This window comes from Moschus berezovskii, chromosome 22 (genome assembly GCF_049115385.1).
Source record: "Moschus berezovskii isolate FMDL1 chromosome 22, NW_MosBer_1.0, whole genome shotgun sequence".
Lineage (NCBI taxonomy): Eukaryota > Metazoa > Chordata > Mammalia > Artiodactyla > Moschidae > Moschus > Moschus berezovskii.
Genome location: NC_142481.1, coordinates 33,936,870 through 33,958,154, shown reverse-complemented (window position 1 = coordinate 33,958,154; position 21,285 = coordinate 33,936,870). Strand labels below are relative to the sequence as shown.

General features: G+C 35.2%; 1 protein-coding gene across 1 annotated transcript in view; it reads right to left on the bottom strand.

Annotated features, from left to right (window-relative positions):
- CDH8 (cadherin 8) overlaps nucleotides 1–21,285 on the bottom strand; it is a 381,309-nt gene that overhangs the window by 67,775 nt on the left and 292,249 nt on the right. The window contains exon 8 of the mRNA XM_055412624.2: nucleotides 3,751–3,872. Coding sequence (XP_055268599.1) covers nucleotides 3,751–3,872 — 122 coding nt within the window. The remainder of the gene's footprint in view (nucleotides 1–3,750; nucleotides 3,873–21,285) is intronic.

The following is a 21,285-nucleotide window of genomic DNA, read 5'->3' as shown; positions in this document are numbered from 1 at the left end:
GAAGGCCCTTTGGCCAACACTGGCCATTGCTGTTCTGTAATTTTCCATGCTTGGTTCTGAGTGTGGTGGTATCACAGTGGTTTCTTCAGATGGAGCTGTTACCTGGTCCTCCACCTCTCCCGTCAGAGGTCCATTCTCCTCAGACAGAACCTGGTTTATCCCCGGCTGACTTCTCAGCACCTAATAGATGTTCTCTATTTCTGGCGGCATGTGTCCCTTTTAAGGGATCTTTTCATTAAGATAGTTCCATTTCCTCTCATCTCTTCAACTTCCTTTCTGCCCAGTGGACTTCAGATATTTTCTTGAAATTCTGTCATTTCTAATTTTATTAAGTGTCTACCAGAGAGAAAACTCTATTTGGAAAAAGACTGATGTTTGTCTGCCACTAAATCCCCAGTACCTAGCCAAGTTCTGGGACATAATAATAGTTTGTATTCAATAAGCACTTACTGACTGACCAAAACCTATCAAACCATTAGATAGATACATTTTCAGTCAATATCTTCCTTTCGAATTTCGAAATCCTCAACTCGTACCCTCATTTCTGCTTTGACCATCAAATAGGAGTAAAAAGAGAGAATCTTTTTATTCATCCTGTTAAACTGAGGGCCAAGTCACGGCAGTATTAAATTGGAGACTAAAAATATACATCACCCTATAACTTTTAACTTTAATTACCTGTAGCTATTTGGGGATGTTAAATAAGAGTAACTAGCTAGTTACTAAGTTTTAAATTAGAGTAACTAGTAATCAGAAAATACCACATTAACATTTAACTTTGAAATGGAGGGATTATTTAAAAGGATTCTAAAAGGGATTCTCATTGATTTTTTTCTTTGTGAATTCTTTTTCTCTGTCATGGGTGGCCATTACCCTCTTAAGGGAACCAATTCAAGAAAATGTCATCTTTTACTTCAGCATCTTGAGAAGGTGGTAGAATGAGACAAACTTCCAGTTCTACTTTCACAGTGAACCTATAACAATTTTGGCACAGGTGTACCATGAACTAGGGATGTATGCCGAGAGAAGAGGAAGGTGGTTTTCCTTTCTTTTTCTGTATTTTAGACTCTGTTTAAATGAGTCCAATGGAGAACAGTCAAGTGCAGTAGCATTCTCTTGTGTTCATATTGCAACTGGTTTTCATTCTGTGAGATGTTTTAGAAACCTCTTTACAGAGGGTCACCCAGTGCAGAAGATTTGTTACAGATTGGGTTTTTTTTTGATGGCTTGTGCTTGATTAATGCTAATGATATCCAGCTGCATCATCTCCAGGACGGCAGACCTTAAATCCATATCTTCCAGGCAAACCAGACATTTCAAAGTCACCTGCACTTCTTTCTCTGAGGCTGTTATAAAGCAGACATTAATTGTTGAAAAATACTGAGATGACTGAGTTTAGTGCTAATTCAGTTCTTGACTTTTTTTTTTTTTGCATGAGACTGTGATAATTAATATTCTAATTTCAAAATGAGTCGTGTGATAGGATGAAACATGATGGAAAGTGCATCCGTGCTGAAATTATATAAGTGAACACTATTTAGTGTGGATAACAAATATGAATTCTTGAAAATGTTAAATATAAAAATGAGATATTTGAGCCATTAAAAGTGACCTGGGAATGATGTAATGAGTCAAACATGAGTTCTGACTAGCACAAAGGATTAAGGAATTCAGGAGCTATTTAAACTGTGTGTATCAACCAGTCAGCCATATGTCCAAAAAATTATGCTGAACAGACAAATATCTGATATCTTCATGTAAATATGAAGTCAAATAAACGTGCCTAAACATTCATCTGAGGATAAGATGGTGCAGCGTACACACACAGCAAACATTTTTTCACAGAGCGAGTCATTCATGTGGATTTGCAAAAATCATAAAACAAAGAATTGACTTTTGTTTTTTATTTTGATCTTGCATAGGAAAGGTGATGAAACAGTGCATTTTTTTTTTCTGAGGATTAAAAACTGCTGATGAATCATTAAAACCTTGGAAACAGTCAAAATCCACAGGGTAAACCTCCATATTTCAGGAGGTCTAAAGGCATGCACGTCAATATCATAAGTGAAGCCAAGGTGGAATTTTTGAAATATCAATGCCATGGACTCTCTGAACTTGGGTGATGAGTTTTGCATCAACAATGTAGTTTTATTTAAATTCTAAAGCATTTGACAGTTTCTGTATGATCAAAAATGTCTGACATAACTCTGTGATTGGCTATATCATCCAGCAACAATCTGGCCCAAACAACCATATCCTTGAAAACTGACCTTGTGTGTATTTTGACCAAACTGTCTCCATCAACTCCATTTACCAACTTTAGCTAAATGATATTTACTGCCATGTATATACACTCCATCCTCAAAGGATCACAAATAAAAACACTCAAAAGATAAGACAAGTAGAGGGCAATTCAACATGATGAGATTAAGAAATGCTGAAACTAATGTTAGAGTAGTATTTTAAAAAAGAGGTCACCTTTGGCATATCACTGCTGAAGGTAAATATTTTGATTATAACATATATGATGCCTAGTATTTAAAATTGATTTTATTATTAAAATGTTGGCTTTTAACTTATGTGCATACACATGTACTTGTGTCGTCTTTTAGTGGATGGAAACAATGGTAATCCTTCAGACAGAGAAGAGTAGTCTGGGGAAAATGTCCACTGTTTTATAGTGGAGCAGCAACTTGATCTTCTGTAATAAGTACATAAAACTATAGAGCCACAGTGCTACTCCCTTCTTAGGTGGAAAAAATCTGACTCTTGTCAGGTAAACGCTTGGCAAATAGTAAGTTGCATTCCTAACACCCACAGGAGGCACAAGAATAGTTGGATTAACAACTCCAATGTCATGCTGTCAGCTGCTGTTTATTTAAATTAAAATGTCACCATCCAGAAATAAATTAGGAAGTTGAAAAACGATAAATTTCTTAAACATACAGTACTTTGGCACCTTGTTAAAATAAATCTATTACATTTGTGGTTTTTTTCGAATTTACATAGACTATTTCCATTATGACATTCAGAGTATAGCAGGTTTGGTCTTGTTGTTGTTCTTTCTTAACTCTCCCCCTCTCCCACCCCCTATCTCCTTTCCTGCTTCCCTCTCCCCTTCATTCTCCCCTTTCCTCCTCCCCTCCTCCCCTTCCTTTCTTCCTTCCTCCCTGTCTCTCTCTGTGTCACCACTGTCTTATCTATGCTACATAAGAGAGGTTAAAAAAAAAAGTTCCAGCAATACACATCAATACACAATTATCAGATGCTTTACTTGCATGTCTAAAATATGTTCGTCTTATGTCTATCTAAATATAGCTACACCTAACAGATTTAAAAATGCACTTCCTACCACTGGTCTTCCTAGGGCTCCATTATTATGTGTTATTCCTACCTTTGATATGAAACGAACATGCCTTCCCCATGGGCTTTTTTTCCCTTCACTTCCTGTCATTTGAAGGTTTAACATTTTGGCCCCATTACTCTAAGACCTCCCCTGTGATCATCCCTAATCCGAGATATTTTAAGATCTTTTTTGGCTCCGGGTTCATGGCATCGTGGGCCATTCCTTTTCAGGAGCCAATTTGGTCATAAGTCAGAAGAGAATAACATCTTGGAAAGAAAAATTCTCTCTTTTCCCGTGTGGATGATTCTTGCCTATGATGCAAATGCCCACTATAATGCAGGTTAATAAAATATGAGACAGTGGTATACAAACATATTCAGCATTAACAACATGGAGATATTTACTTGGCCGGGTTTTCCATTTTCACATAAAAATGCCTCATATTCGGATGCGAATTCAGGGGCGTTGTCATTGACATCCAGCACTTTAATAGCAACAGGTACTCGGGATATCTGACTGTGGTTCCCTATGGGAAGGAAAAAATAACATCAGCATTGAGGATACTGCATTTTAACGTGCAACTCAACTTTCTTCTCGAAAGCCTGTTTGTCTGTTTCAACATCCCTTAATTAGGGTGTTTTCAACATGGTGATTATGGAATCTGACCATTCAGCAAGGAAAAATAGCAAGTGCTTGGCTGCTTTTAAAAAATGTATAAATTACTATTCTAAACACCATTTGCTGGAGCTTAGCTTGATGGACTATCTCCGAACAAATTAAAAGAGGCTTCCTAGATGAAGAAAGCTTTATTTTATTGATAAAGCCCATTGTATGAAAGGAAAAATAATTCTAAAGATTTATCTCTCTGTTTATCTTGGGTAGAACACATCCCATTTTTGCACTATTACTTGTTTGACTGACTATATATTAAAGATAAACATCAAAAACCCCAAAAAGGCTAGAACCACATCAACTGCTGAAAAAGTATCTTTGATAATGATAAAGGGGATAATCTTAAAGATAGAGACTCATATGAATTTTATTTTGTACTAAAAATTGACCTTGGGATCTTTTTGGATTAGATAAGCCAAGTTATTTTAATATTGTCATTTTCATCAGTGTAAACAGATAATAATCTTTTAATCTTTCCATGTCAATTCCAGTAGCATGGAACTTAATGCATAATCCTTAATCTTTAAGTCCTTAAATTTAAAAAAGTTATACGCAGACACACACACACAAACATGCATGCACAGAAATAAGGTTCATTAATACATTGCTAACCTGGCCACATGATAATTTTTTATTTGCAATAAATGCAATACTGTTTGACTCTGTACCATGTAATAATCTTTTGATCATGTGTAAATTACACAGAATGCATTGAAAAATGGAGAATTATTTGTGTTTCTGTGTCACTGAACATTTATAAGAAGTCGAGAGGATAGATCTTTAGCTTTTGAATATGAAGAAATAGACTTGTATTTGATATATCAAACTCTTCTTTCTGACAGCTGATTAAATTCTAACCTCTGAAACCTTCAAATATTCATTTTTTTCCATTAAATATAAAAATATTTGAAAGCACATGCCAAATAATCAGAGTCATGTTACAAATTTATAGTTGGTTAACCCCACTGGCAATGCTATGAGATTTGAATTGGGTTAACTACCATGGTTATTCACCAATATGCTAATTTGATTAACTATGGATGGATGAATATCATCCTTTGGAATTCCAACCACTAAGTACTGAAACATAATCTCACTTCCCGAAAATCACACCAGTAGCCTTAAATGTCTCACCTCTACTACTCCTTTTTATTTTACTCTATTATGTCTGATGAATTAATTCATTCCCATTCAGAGGGGATTCATGCAGCTCCCAGTCTCAATGTAGGGAAAGTTTTTGTAGCATGTGACCCTACGACAAGAAATTTACACTGTACCTTTTATCTACTTGAATCAGGTAGATGAATGAGTTATAAGGTATGTGAAATAAGGTCTGATTATATCCTTAAAGATTTACATCTCTTTTCTAGTCTGACCATGAGCTCAATAGCAGTTGCTGAAGTATAAAGAGGAATCTAGTGTTTGCAGGAAACAAATAAAGTTTGGTGCCCCACCTCTGTCTTCCACTACCAATGTGATTCTGAAAATGATATTTAACCTCATTTTATTCTTGAGGAAACTGAAACTCAATGCCTTGACACTGTACTTACAGAACTGTTACATATACATTATATGAGAAAAAGTTAGAAGTGCTCAGATCACAGTGGGCACACAGTCAGGAGTATCTTGTAGCCTTTATGCTTTATAATTGGAAGTGTCAGCACTGTCCACATTCAGGGTACACTATGTCCAGTGCAAGGTATTTCTTAGAATCATTTCATCCAGTCCTCACTAAGGAGCTGTGAAATAGGTAACGTGAGTTAGAGATGGACGCTCAAATGGCTACATGTCTTTACCAATACGTATCAATTTAAAATTAACTCCAAGACTCCAAAATGTAGTTTTGACCTTCCAAACATGAGTCATGCACACAGTATTATATTGATGAAATTTAAAACAAAATATATTTTGTTTCTTTGTAAGGTAATTTCTTCAAGAATGCATATAGACTTGCTGTATTTATTTCAAGTTTGACTAAAGTTTGAGTACAAATATAAAAATCAAGCCGGCTAAATCTAATGGGTTGTGCCATCACTGATATTCTCAGAAGTGCACTAATAATCAGCAAGCCTCTCTGTGAAAATAAAGACTTTAAATTCTGTACTTTTCCTTAAACTTCTATTTCACCCTAGCAAAGCCTCTTTAATTGATTAACTTTATTTTGTAATTCTCCGTATTTCAAGAGAACTATTCTTATTTATTTATATACCAATCATTTCTTCCTTGCCACATTTTTAGACCAACTTTTGTATATATAAATGGTTAGAGGAGCCTTCTATTATGTTTTAGTCTCATTAACCATTCAGTTCATAAACAGATGACGATCAACACAGATTGAACATTGAGTAATATAGGTGCACTGTCTTAGAAGACTATAAGTACAAAAAAAGCTATCATACTCTTTAAACATGATTTTGCTCCTAGAGAAGTGAAGAAAATGCTGATCTTATCAAGTTAGATTCACTGAAAACTGTTAATGGGGCAAAGTCTACTAAATGTGATATGTTTGTCTTCCCTCTTATGCCTTGTATACACACACACACTGCAAAGGCAAACATGAATATACAGATTTTACTCTCACTATTTTGGCAGAAGGATAATTATGCCAAGGCAAATATTCTTCTCTTTTCTTAATGTCACATTTGTAATGAATGTAGTTGTTTCATAGATTTAGATGGCCAGCAGGTGGTAAAACTCAAGCATAGAGGATAGGGGATCTCCATAAGCTTCTTTTGGGGATAACTCTCAACATTAAAGTGATATATGATTTCCTCTTATTGTAAGATCTGGAACAAGGTAGGTGTTTAACTATCCAGAGGCCCAGATCCCTAGAACAATACCATCTAATTTTGTTGTCGTTGTTAAAAGTAATACAGGTTTGGGAGCTATCACTTAATTCTGTTACAAGATCAAGAGCATATGATCATTGGTTAGTCACTGTAATATTTTTGAATGAGATTACAATTTTAAAAGTTAGCAGTAAGCTTTCTGACAAGAGAAGTTATGGTTTAATTTGTTTTCTTAAATGTATGAATGTCCCAGACATTTTGAATATTTCTAGAAACTGCTAAAACAAAGAGGAAAACAAAAAAATATGTGTGCATGCTCAGTCCGTTCACTCATGTCCAAATCTTTGTGACCCTATGGACTGTACCCTACTAGGCTTCTCTGTCCATGGGATTTCCCAGGCAAGAATACTGGAGTGGGTTACCATGCCCTCCTCCAGGGGATCTTCCCGACTCAGGGATCGAACCCACGTCTCCTGCAACCCCTACATTGCAGGCAGATTCTTTATCACTGAGCTGTCTTGGAAGCCCCAATAAAATATAACAATAAACTGGTGCTATATATCCCCCAAATATCCCCAAATGTGTTATCATTATCTATATTAGATGAACATGCATGATTGAAATTATTTCATCTTATCATAATTTTTGACACAAGTGTCATATTTACATGCTGAAGCTTCACTTTTATCTAAATTAATGAAATGATGGGAGTTCAAATTTTAAAGATATTATAGAGCAATAAAATTAATTAGATACGCTTCTAAGGAAATTATTCATGTCCTTTGTGACTGGCCCCCAAATGTTTGCCTTTCATCTGATACACAAACATTAAATATAAAGATATTATAATTAGAAACTTGATTAGCATTCATTAAAGATTAATTTTCTAAACACAGGAGATGTGACAAAGTGGTCTGGAAGGGAAAGCCCATTTCAATTGGCCACAAAAGTCAACTCTTTTCACAAATGATGGGAAAAGGCTGAAATGGCACCTGGTATAAACAACTCCTTGACTTCTACCATTTGAATCTTAGTGACTTTCTGTCACCTCTCTGTCACATAGCCTCATGAATTGCCCATTAATTTTGCCCTTTTATAATCAAAGGTAATGGAATACTGCCAAGTCTACGTTACTTGGGAATTTGCTTCTAACTAGTTTCCACAAGCTGCTGTTTTTGCCGGCATTGACTGAAATAAACAGCCTCTACTTTTCAGGCTATAAGAGAGAAAAAATAATTTGACAAATTTAGATATACTGGTGGGCTCAATAAATAATTCTTGAGCCTTCCACGAGTAGAAGGGTAGAAGGCATGAGCAGTAAATTACAGTCAACAGGGGGAATGCAAAATAAGAGAATTTATAATTGAATAGGGATAAGAGGAATGGTGGAAGTTTATAAGATAGGATGATTTGAATTGAATATATGATAGAAAAGACAGCATCTTAGGAAATTTAAAATAAAACTTGTGGAAGTTTCCAAAAAGAGTTTGAAAAATAATTTCAATAGTGAATTTAAGCTCTCTGGTGACTAAGGAAAAAAACTTTTTGATGCACATTTTGCCCATAAATAGTGAGATAATTTCTAAATCATTAGTCATGGTTTATTAATCCATATATTATTAAACAGCATAGAAACGAGGTGAAATATAATTAACCAGTGGATACCAGCAGGGTAGAAAAGCTGTTGGGAGTTTTTTTTTTAATTTTTATTGGACAAATATATCACTTGCATGTGGAATCTAATTAAAAATGGTACAAATGAACTTATTGACAAAACAGAAATAGACTCACAGATGTAGAAAAAAATCTTATGGTTATCAGGGGGGTAAAAGGGGAAAGGAATACATTGGGAGACTGGGTCTGACATATACATACTACTATATATAAAATAGATAACTAATAAGGACCTAATAAGCCCAGGAAACTGTACTCAATATTCTGTTGGGAATATTTTTGATAGGTTTTCTCTTTACAGTATTATTTTTATGCATTACCCTTTCACTATCATAGAAACTGTATTGATGTATCAATTAAAACACAATCTATTATTTCCCTCAAATACATACCAAGAAACTTCAGCATCTAGGGAACCAGTTGACCACCAGAATTTTTACAATTTTTGATTATGTGATTGTGAAAATTCCAGCAAGCCAGGCTGTAAAAAGGAGTCATTCTGTTTTACTCCTTAAAATCACCTTCATATTTAGAACAGTTTCCAACTAAATGAGAACTTTAATCAGATTGTGGCTTTGGTATCAAATAAACAAAGCTTGTAAGGTATAGCTTTTGTATGAACCAAGTAGTAGCTCTCAGAAGAAAGGTGGGGAAATGTTTTCTCTCACTGTGAAAGTTGTGGAGTTAGACTTATTTGAAAATGCCTTAAACTCTCCGGAGAAAACAACTCTTAAATGGTGACTTTCGTTCAAGTCCTCACTGACCCCTGTCTGTTTTCCCTACTGACTGTGAAAATGCATGCTGTTTGGCGCCAGCATTTTCAAATGTTCTCTAAAAGGGGAGAAAAGGTCTCTTATTTATTACATTCATCTTAAGTGAACCTACATGTACTGGAGTCCTTGGCAAGCCCTCACTCCACCTTCTCCTACACTCTATAATGAACCTTCAGTGTCCTTATTTTGGCTCACAAGAGTTGAAGTCCTAAAGAGTATGGCAGGCACATTTATGGTGGTAAAATTCTATGGAAAAATTTTTAGCGCCATTAAAGTAGGGACTGATGTTATGAACCTCTCAGATACTATGAGTTTATGAAATGTAAAGCTTTAACAGTCACATTGTATATAAAGGCAACCTTAATGGCAGTTTATAAATGAAAAATTAGTACTAATGGGAACAGAACTATTACATTTTCCATTTTTATATTAATATGTTATACAATATTGTGCTGTGTGCTTAGTCGCATGTCTGACTCTGTGACCCCAAGGACCTTCTGTCCATGGGGATTCTCCAGGCAAGAATACTGGAGTGGGCTGCCATGCCCTCCTCCAGGGGTTATATAATACTGCCTACTCTTCCTAGTCTGATTTTCATTAACATTTTACTTTAACTTAAAATTTATAAATATGCATTATTTGCCAAACTTTTCCCCAAGATCTTTTTTATTTTTATTTATTTTTAATTGAAGGATAATTTCTTTACAATATTGTGTTGGTTTCTGACAAACATCAACATGAATCAACCACAGGTATACATATGTCCCCTCCTTCTTGAACCTCCCTCCCACTGCCTTCCACATTGCACCCCTCTAGGTTGTTAGAGAGCCCTGGTTTGAGTTCCCTGAGTCACACAGCAAATTTCCATTGGCTCTCTATTTTACATATGGTTATGTAAAATAACCTGTGTTACTGTGTGACTCTCTCCTTACAACCCACCCTCTCCTCCCCCCTGCCTCAACCTCCATGTCCATAAGTCTGTTTGTGTCTGTGTCCCCACTGCTGCCCTATAAATAGGTTCATCCATACCATCATTCTAGATTCCATTTATATGTGTTAATATATGATATTTGTTTTTCACTTATAATAGGCTCGAGGTTCATCCACCTCATCAGAACTGACTCAAATCTGTTCCTTTCTATGGCTGAGTAATATCCCATTTTAGATAGGTACCACAGCTGCTTTATTCATTCCTCTGTCTATAGACATCTAGGTTGCTTCCATGTCTTAGCTATTGTAAACAGTGCTGCAGTGAATATTGGGTTACATGTGTCTTTTTCAATTTTGGTTTCCTCAGGGTATATGCCTCAGAGTGGGATTGCTGGGTCATATGGTGGTTTTACTCCTAGTATTTTAAGGAATCCCCATACTATCTTCCATAACAGCTTTATCAATTTACATAATCACCAACAGCGCAAGAGGGTTCCCTTTTCTCCACACCCTCTCCAGCATTTATTGTTTGTAGATTTCTTTATGGTGGCCATTCTGACTGGTATGAGGTGATATCTCATTGTAGCTTTGATTTGTATTTCTCTAATAATGAATGATGTTGAGCATTTTTTCATGTTTATTAGCCATGTGTATGTCTTCTTTGGAGAAATGTCTGCTTAGGACTTTTGCCCACTTTTTTATTGTGCTGTTTGTCTTTCTGGCATTGAGCTTCTTGTATAGTTTTGAGATTAATCCTCTGTCAGTTTCATTTTCATGTTTCATTTGATATTGTTTTCTCTCATTCTGAAGGTTGTCTTTCACCTTATTTATAGTTTCCTTTGCTGTGCAAAAACTTATGTTTAATTAGGTCACACTGGTTAATTTTTGTTCTTATTTCCATTACTCTAGGAGGTGGGTCATCGAGGATCTTGCCATGATTTATGTCATAGACTGCTCTGCCTATGTTTTTTTCTAAGAGTTTTATAGTTTCTGGTCTTACATTTAGGTCTTTAATCCATTTTGAGTTTTATCTTTGTGTAGGGTGTTCTTTGTGTAGGGTGTTAGGAAGTGTTCTAATTTCATTCTTTTACACAGAGCTGTCCAGTTTTCCAAGCAGCACTTACTAAACAGACTATCTTTGCCTGTTGTACATTTTTGCCACCTTTGTCAAAGATAAGGTACCCATATGTGTGTGGATTTATCTCTGGGCTTTCTATCTTGTTCCATTGGTCTATATTTCTGTTTTGTGCCAGGACCATACTGACAAGACCTTTTTTTTTTTTTGGATAATAAGACATTGATTCAGTTCCTGGTCTGGAAAGATCCTACATGCCCCACAACTACTAAGCCCACAAACTGGAGGCCATGAGCTGCAACTACATAAGTGTGCATGCTCAGAGCCAGTGCTGCACAGCAAGAGAGGCCAACACAATGAGAAGTCCACGCACTGTGACTAGAGAGTAGACCTAACTCCCCTGCAACTAGAGAAAGCCTGCACACAATGACAAAGACCCAGGGCAACCAAAATAATAATAATAAATTTTAAAAAGGAACAGAGCAGAGGTTACCTTGAAGGGCATAATGACCTAGAAGGGGTCCATGGAACCTTTTGGGATGCCAGTTATGCTGGATATCTTGATCTGAGTATGGTATGTTCATCTTACAAAATTACACTGGAATAAAATCTTGAGATTTATACAGTTTATTGTTTTCATGGCTTACTTCAAGTACAAAAGTTGATCTCACACTGAAAATGTAAGGAAATTACCCAAATAATTAAAACATATATTTCGAAAGATAAATTTACTAACAAAAATTTCATGTTAATGGAATCATCACACCTTTCTTTGATGTTATTAGCTTATTAGGATAGTGTATTGTTTGGGAAATAGTCCATCTTAAAAGTATGGTATTGTAAGATTGTCTTTTACAAGTGCTATGCTAAAAGAGAGCCTGTGGGGAATCGGTTTTTTTTTTTTTGTTTGTTTCTGTGTGTTTGCTTGTTTTTTACTTATTGATGAAACTGCTCTGGACTAATATTTCAGCATTACCACTTCCTGGGTTTGACTAATATGGGCAAGGTGACTAAAGTTCACATGATTTCTAGGCACACTGGATGTTCACAGATGGATATTTTTTTACTACCTGCTCTGATATATGAGTTATATAAATTTCAGTCTTAGATACCCTGAAAGCAAATTCCCATTTAATAAAATAATGTCTTCATGGTAACCCAACAAACCTCAAAGAGATAGTACATAACAGATCATGCAATACATGCTGGGTAGTTTACAAAATAGTTTTCTTCTCTGATAAAATGTGTGTGTTTATGTGTGCATGTACAATTTTGTAAACTGCTGTTGAATGAGCATTTAAACTGAATATTAGATAAATCTATATTCCTCTGAAAGTGTGAGTCTCCATTATTAAGATTCTAATATATAAAGGATTTAAATTGAATTGCCTTGTGAGCGTAATCCCAAGAAATTCAGTTCCAATAATTTTGAATCAATCCTATTTGAAATAATAAGGGAGGAAAAAAACACTGAAGATTTAGTAATGGAAGCATAATGCAATTTTTGTTGCCAGAGTAGAATTAAGAGACTTTGCAAAGACTTAGATTACTAACGGAGACATAAGGAATAATAAACTCATTACAAAACTTTGATTCCTTGCCTCTTATACTATGAAAAAAGATGAGATATATAAGAAGGATTTAAACATGCACTTAGGGCTGTGAAAGGAGGGAGTCAATATTTTCCAGTCACAAATTCAGCAAGAGTAGTACACGAAAAAGAGAGAGGTACATAAAACAAACACATAAAATGTGTATGCATACACACACAACACAAAATAATACAGACAACAAAAATAAAGAAACTGATAAGCAGACATAAAGAGGTATTGGCAGTCAGATTCTTAACCAATGGACCAACAGAGAAGTCCTACTCTGTTTCTGAACAATGTATTAGTTTGCCTTCTTCAGAACATTATAAAGTATACACTTTTGTATCTGACTTCTTTAGCTCAACATACTATTTGCAAATTCATTCATGAGATTGTAGGCAGTTGTAGTTCACTTGATTTCATTCTTTGGAAAAGAATTTCATTGTATACATATCAGTTCAGTTCAGTTCAGTTCAGTCGCTCAGTCGTGTCCGACTCTCCGCGACCCCATGAATCACAGCACGCCAGGCCTCCCTGTCCATCACCAACTCCCGGAGTACACTCAAACTCATGTCCACAGAGTCGGTGATGCCATCCAGCCATCTCATTCTCCGTCGTCCCCTTCTCCTCCCGCCCCCAACCTTTCCCAGCATCAGAGTCTTTTCCAATGAGTCAACTCGTCGCATGAGGTGGCCAAAGTATTGGAGTTTCAGCTTTAGCATCAGTCCCTCCAATGAACATCCAGGATTGATCTCCTTTAGAATGGACTGGTTGGATCTCCTTGCAGTATAAGGGACTCTCAAGAGTCTTCTCCAACACCACAGTTCAAAAGCATCGATTCTTCGGCGATATACCACAGTTTATTCATTTATCCTCTTATTGGTGGATATTTGGGGTGTTTCAGTCTCATGCTATTGTGAAATATGCTGCTATAAATATTTTGTGCATTTCTGTTGATGCATAAATACATGGATTCCAGTATGTAGCATACTAAAGAACAGAGTGGAAGATTATAGAATATGGTCCCTTTCAATTTTAGCATAAGCTTCCAAATATTTTTCTAATGTGAGTGTGCCAATTTATACTCCGACTGGCAATGCATGTCTTTAAGACACTTGGAAAAGTCAATTATTTATTATTCATTTTTAATTTTAGCCATTGCAGAGACGTATAGTTATATTTCAGTTTCCTCTTATTTTATATTAATATCTTGATGATTTGATGTTAAAGACATATTATGCTTACTAGCCACTTGGATATATTCTTTTGTGAATGATCTGTTTCACTTTTTGTCATGTTTTAACTGGGTTGTCTTTGTTTTTCTAACAGGTAGCCATACTATATATTAAGGATATGGGTCCTTTGCTAGATATGAGTATCACAATAGTCTTGCCTAATCTCTGGGTTAATTTTTCACTCTTAATAGTAACTTTTGATGAACATAAATTCTTAATTAATAAAGTTGAATTCATTAGTCTTCATTCCTATTAACTTTAATACTTTTTGCAATGTATTCATTAATTATGCAATTAATTAATGCAAAGTATGCAAATAATCCAGAATTTGAAAATTATTATTTTTTAGAAGATATAACTTTTCTCACATTTACATCTTTGATCTTTCTGAAGATTACTAAAATTGATGGTCTGAGTTAAAGGCCAAGGTTCAGTTTTATCCACTCATGGATACCCAGTTCACAGTCAACATTATTGTAAGTTCATCTGTCATATCTTTATCATAAATTGGTTGAGTATTTTTGTACATACTTGTTCCTGGAATTCTTTTTTCTCTTTGTGTCTTTTTCTATCTTTATGCTCACACAATCCTCTTTTATTAACTCTTTATAATACATCCTATATAGTTGTTATGAATATAATAAGCTCAACAATTTTTCTTTTAAAATATTTTCTTCATTGTTTTTCCCTTTACTTTTTATTTTACAAATTTTAGTGTTATTTGCTAAACTGTGGGCATGCACACACACATATACACACACACACACACAGATTCTGGAATATTGATAGGTATCGCAAAGAGTCTACCCATAAATTTAAAGAGGTTTGACATCTTTAACATTTGAATCTCCAAATCATGAAGTATGTTATATTTCATTTATTTAGATCAGTTTCCCAGGTGGTTCTAGTGGTAAAGAACCTGCCTACAAATGCAGAAGATGTAAGAGACACGGGTTTGATCCCTATGTCAGGAAGATCCCCTGGAGGAGGGCATGGCAACCCACTCCAGTATTCTTGCCTGGAGAATCCCAATGGACAGAGGATTCTAGATGGCTATAGTCCATAGAGTCTCAAAGAGTTGGATACAACTGAAGTGACTGAACATAATTTCTCTCCAAAATGTTCTGTAGTTTTCTGTTTAGAAGTCTTATGCTTCATTCATTAGGTTTTGTCATTATTTAGTTGAAGTCTTTTTACTATTATAAGCAGTATCTTTATTTTCTGAATGGTGGTGGTGTTATTTTAAACCATATTTTTATTTTCTAACTCCAACAAGCATGCAAATTTTGCTTATTATTTGTAATAGTTTAACTTTGATATTTTCATTTTTATGTACTCAATCATGTTGTCTCTGAATAGTGACAACTTTATTTCTTCCTTTCCAAATTTATATTTTAATTTCTTATCTGTACCTTATTGTACTGGCCAAAACTTTCAGTGTAATTGAATAAAAGTAGCAATAGTATACAACTTTTCTCATTTCCAATCTCAGGAAGAAAGCTTTCAATATTTTGCCCATTAGGTCTGATATTTGCTGTTTGTTTCCTGTAGCTATCCTTTATCAGATTAAGTTCTCTTCTATTTCTAGTGTGCAGAGAGCTTTTCCATGAATAAGAGATGAATATATAACATTTTCTACATCTGTTGAGAATGATCATATGTTTTCTCTTCTCTTCCCTTAGTACTTAAATTCACATTAATAGGTTTTCAAAAGTTATCATCTGTCCTCGTATTCCCTGTGTAATACTATATTTTTATATTAGTGGTTTTGATTTGCTAATATGTTACTAGGATATTGTTTATGAGAAGCAGGCTATTAATTCTATTTTCTTGTAATACTCTTGTCAAGATTTAGCATTAAGATTATGCTGGCTTTATGACATTAGGTGGAAAATGCTCCCTCTTTTACTTCTCTCTGATAAAGTTTGTGTCAGATTCATTTGGGCATGATGAGTCATATGTTAAGAGTTAGTAATTATGGATTCAGTTGAGAAAATGATAGACATATTTTTCTTTTTCTTACATATGCCAGTTTGCACCAACTGCATTTTTCAACTTATTAGTCCACCTCATTTTAATACTTATTCCATACCTATATTAATAATGTTCAGTTATTTTTGAATATCTACAGAATCTATAATGAAGTCCCCTTTGTAATTTTTTTCTATGCCCCATGACTTGGAAGTGCTGAGTCCTAACCGTTGAACCAGCAGAGAATTCCGTGTCATTTCTGATATTGGCTACTTGTACCTTTACTATTTTATCTTGCAAGATTTTATCAGCTTTATTTACCTTTGCAAATAAACAGTTTTTGACTTTGTTGAATTTCAGGACTGTATATTTGTATTCAATTTCATTACATTCGACCCTATATTTATTTTCACCTCGCTACTGGTTTTTAATTTTCTGTTCACTTTCAGCCTTTTTGAAGTGGATGCTTAGATAATTGATTTTTAGCATTTCTTCTTTTCTAATATAGACATTTAAGGCTAATTTCTCTCTAGGCACTGTGTTAACTGTGTTTCACAAGTTTTGTCATGTCATTATTTTCTTATCATTCATTTTTCAAATGTGCTAATTCTCTTTGTGATTTTATTCTGTTTTCCAGTCATTTAGAGATGCATGGCTTAATTTCCAATACTTGGGATGATTTCAGACAGAGTTTTTTGTTATTTACTTCTAGTTTAATTCCACTATGTTAAGAAAGTGTACTCTGCTTTGAGTGCTGAGACTTGATTTACGGCCTAATTTTGGCTATGTTGGGTAAATGTTTCAAGTGTGTTGGCAGTTATTGTATTTTTGTAATTTTTAAGAGCAGTGTTTATATACATTTCAACTGGACAAGTTCACTAATCATGATATTCAAATACTTTCTATCCTTAGTAATTTCTTGTTTACTTGTTTGATTGGTAGACAGTTATAGGATAAAATTTTCATCGACAAGTGTTGACTTGTCTCTTTCATCATTTGTATATGTCATTTTTTTTTTGCTTTATGTACTTGGCAAACGTCTTATTATTGTGTATATATAACTTTAGAATTTTTATATCTTCCTGTTGAATTTAATTATTTATCATTATGAAAAATGTCTCTTTATCTTTGGTAATATTTCTGTCTCCTTAATCTATAGCTGAACTATTTCAGTTTTAATTTGCATAGATCATCTTACAATCATTTGTCTTTATGTGTTCTTATACTTGAGGTTTGTTTCTGATAAAAAGACCTTCCCTGGTGGCTCAGATGGTAAAGAATCTGCCTGCAATGCTGAGACCCAGGTTTGATCCCTGGATCGGGAAGATCCCCTAGAGAAGGGGATGACAACCCACTCCACTATTTTTGCCTGGAAAATCCCATGGATAGATGAGCCTTGCAGGCTACAGTCCACGTGGTTGCAAAGAGTCAGACATGACTGAGCAACGGACACTTTCACTCTATGATAAAAAATATAAAAAAGATTTGAAAATTGATGCTTTTTTCCCCACTCTGACAAAGAAAGTCTTTTAACTGATGTAGTTTATTTATCGGCATCTTCCCTGGTGGGAAGACAGTAAAGTATTTGCCTGCAATGCAGGAGAACCAGGTTTGATCCCTGGATTGGGGAGATCCTTGGAGAAGGGAATGGCTCCCCTTCAGTATTCTTGCCTGGAGTATTTCATTAGTGTGATTTTATATCTGGGTTTTAATTTCTTGTTGTCATTGCTGTTTAGTTGCTAAGTCGTGTCCAACTCTTTTGTGACCCCATGGACTGTAGCCCACCAGGCTTCTCTGTCCATAGGATTTTCCAGGCAAGAATACTGAAATGAGTTGCCATTTCCTTCTCCAGAGGATCTTCCTGACCCAGGGATCAAACCCTCATCTCCTGCATTTGCAGGCAGAGTCTTTACCACTGAGCCACCTGGGAATTGCACTTTAAAATTTTCTTCATCAGTCCTTTCTCATTTTACTTTTCTATTTCTTTTTTGGATTTGTAAGTTTTCATTTTTTATTTGCCCCAACTAATAGACTAAAGGGGGAAATGAAATAATTAAAACTTATGAATTCAAAAAAAGAAAAGAGGGTTTAACCTATTTACTATATAGTCTTCTATTAATATTATTTCAGTGATAACCTTAAATATCATATTTATATTTGTGTCACTGACTTATTAGAACATGTTTAAAGTAATGCCTCAAACATTTTATGTACAATGCAAGAACATTTATAATGCATTGTTTATGCTGTTTTATTACCCCTTTCCTGGATCTAGGTTTTAATTCTGGAAATTAGATATGACAATGTGTTCTATTCCTTCAGATAGAGTTGATTTTTTTTCCTCACAGGAAAGTCTATATGGATAGATAGATCACCTCGATACTCTTAGGCTGGATTTAAGAATTTATGAGAGCTGATTTAACTTCCAGTTTTCCCTTAGTTCTAGAGCTTACTCTTTCTGTTAAGTTACAATTTTTATTTTAGCTTTTTAGATGCTTAGCACACTCTCTGATAGGTTTGAAATCCCCTTACTCCTGTACATGTTAAGATCTGTAATGGATCATGGGAGGAAACCACCCATAATGCTCTGAAATCTTTTCAAATACCTCCTCGCTGTAGACTTGGTCTTTCCTTTTCTGGACACTTCAGTAGCCCTGAACTACATACAGTTGTCTCCATAGTCCCATGCTGCTGCTGCTAAGTCGCTTCAGTCGTGTCCGACTATGTGTGACCTCATAGACGGAAGCCCACCAGGCTCCCCCGTCCCTGGGATTCTCCAAGCAAGAACACTGGAGTGGGTTGCCATTTCCTTCTCCACAGTCCCATGAGACACTCATAAACTCCAAGTCACTGATTTCTACATGGTTTCTATGCCCTGTGATTGAATCAGTTAAAGCCCGGAAGGAAATAGGCAATACTAAACTGAGTCACTTCAATTTGTTTCCTTTATTTCTGGTAGTTTGGCTTAAGTACTGATTGCCTTTGAATACCTTCTTTTCGTCTAATTTTGCAGTTTCTCAGTGCTGAAAATTAGTCAGATATAAGCTACCATCAGAGACAAAAGAAAAATACATAATTTTCTCCCATCCCATTGCGGTATAATATGTTCACTGTTTCCCCAAGAAAATCAACTGTAAACCTCCCCATACTTGTGGAACAATGGACAGACCCTAATCCTCCATGAGTCAGTGCCTTGCAGGATTAAGGTATGGTAATTAGGATTGTGTTATCTTTGGTTAATGCTTTGACTACAAAGCCAGAACAGTCTCCTGAGATTCTTTTCCTCAGTCTGTGCTTTGGTCACAATAAATTATGCATTTATTTTGACAGTGGACCAAGATATATAAGACATACTGAGTTACAAAAACAAATACATAATTCAAGATAAATGATTAGCAGAGAGGGTAAAATGACTACAGTGACCCACCACCTAACTGTCAAATACATGATAATAAAATAGATGATGTTGATTTATCCCCAGATGTTAACATTAAATGGTTTGAATATATGTGAATGTAAACATAGACATACCTAATTACATCCATATATCGATACTTCCTCCGGCCGCATTTATAGCCAAAAAATCATCTATCAATATATATTAGAAAGGCAACTAGACATAGCATATCATGTTTTCTTTTAATAAAACTTAAAAAGATATATTGGGTGAAATATGTGAATCAATAAGTAATAGGAAGCATGATGTGTATTTTATAACTGTATTTGGAGAAGCAATGCAGAACACCTGTATATGTGTTGTGCATCTCAGAATTTCTGGAAACCGATCTTCCTCTCCCTCTCTCTCTCTGTTTCTTGTTACAGGTAAAAGTTAGGTGCTAGATGTAAAAACTTTAAAACTACTTACTCTGTTAGAGGAAGGTTAATAAACTCTTCCTGGACCCAGTAAATCTATCATGCAAATTTGCAATGTAGAGCAACAGAGATGCTGACAGGGACACCAAGTATCAAGCTTACTTCCAAACATTGCAAGAGAGAAAACACAGGCCAGTACTGAAATCTTCAATGTCGACAGGAAAATAATTGCAAATAATGGTGAAAAAGAAAAACAACTGGAGTTGTCTGTTTTTTGTTTGTTTGTTTGAACTAAATTTATGGAGAATGGCACAAAGCCCTATATGCTACTAAAATACTTTCTAAAAAATAAGGTCAAAAACAAAAATGAAAAGTAATTTTTCCTTAACACACCAGGAAAAAACAGGATGCAAGAGAAAACCATTGCCAGCAAAATGCTAAGTTCTGTTGTTGGCACCTGCACTTTTGCTATTGTAAATAATCTATTTGCTTGTGGTAGTCTGTTCCTGACATGGCCTAGCACTATTGGGATGGATCTTTGATTAAAGTCATTTGTGTAAAAAGTAACTTATGCCCATATACGGGCACATTCATCTATAATATTAATCAATTTGAGGTCTGTTTTCTCCATCGAGATACTGGAAGCATCAGTGGAGAATGAACTGCTTTAGTTGACTTCTTTCTGAGCTCCATTAGGTGAAATGGAAAACTGTATGCTTGGGGTCCAAGCTTTGAGTATTCTCTATATAAGTCTTACTCAGTACAATCAAACTGATAGCAAAACCCTATTTGGAAACCCAAAGCCTACTCCAGAATAATCTATACCAGGTGTATCAGAGTGCCATCATCCTCTTAAGAAACTGTTTGCTATTTATTGAATGCTTATTTTCAGGCACCATGCTTTTATCTCTATACAACTCTACAGCTAAAGTAATATAATTATTTCCTCTCATAAACATTTAACAAGTTAATAATTGAAATTTTAAACTTCTGTTCTTTTCTTATTAAAAAAATACCTTTAATTGAAGGATAATTGTTTAACAATGTCATGTTGGTTTCTGCTGTACAACAAAGTGAATCAGCTGTTTCTACACAAGCCCCACGCCCATCCCACCCCTCTAGATGATCACAGAACCCCAAGCTGAGCTCCCTGTGCTATACAGTAGCCTCCCACTAGTGTTCTATTTTACACATGGCAGTGCATATATGAAAGTGCTGCATCCCACACTCTCCTTTCCCAACTGTGTCTGCAGGTTCATTCTCTACATCTGCGTCTCTATTCCTGCCCTTCAAATAAGTCCATCAGTACCATTTTTTTTTCTACATTCAACCAACAAATATTGACCTTGTACTTACTGGGTGACAGATACTCTTTTAGGACAGGAGATACCAAATAGAAAAGACACACAAACAAA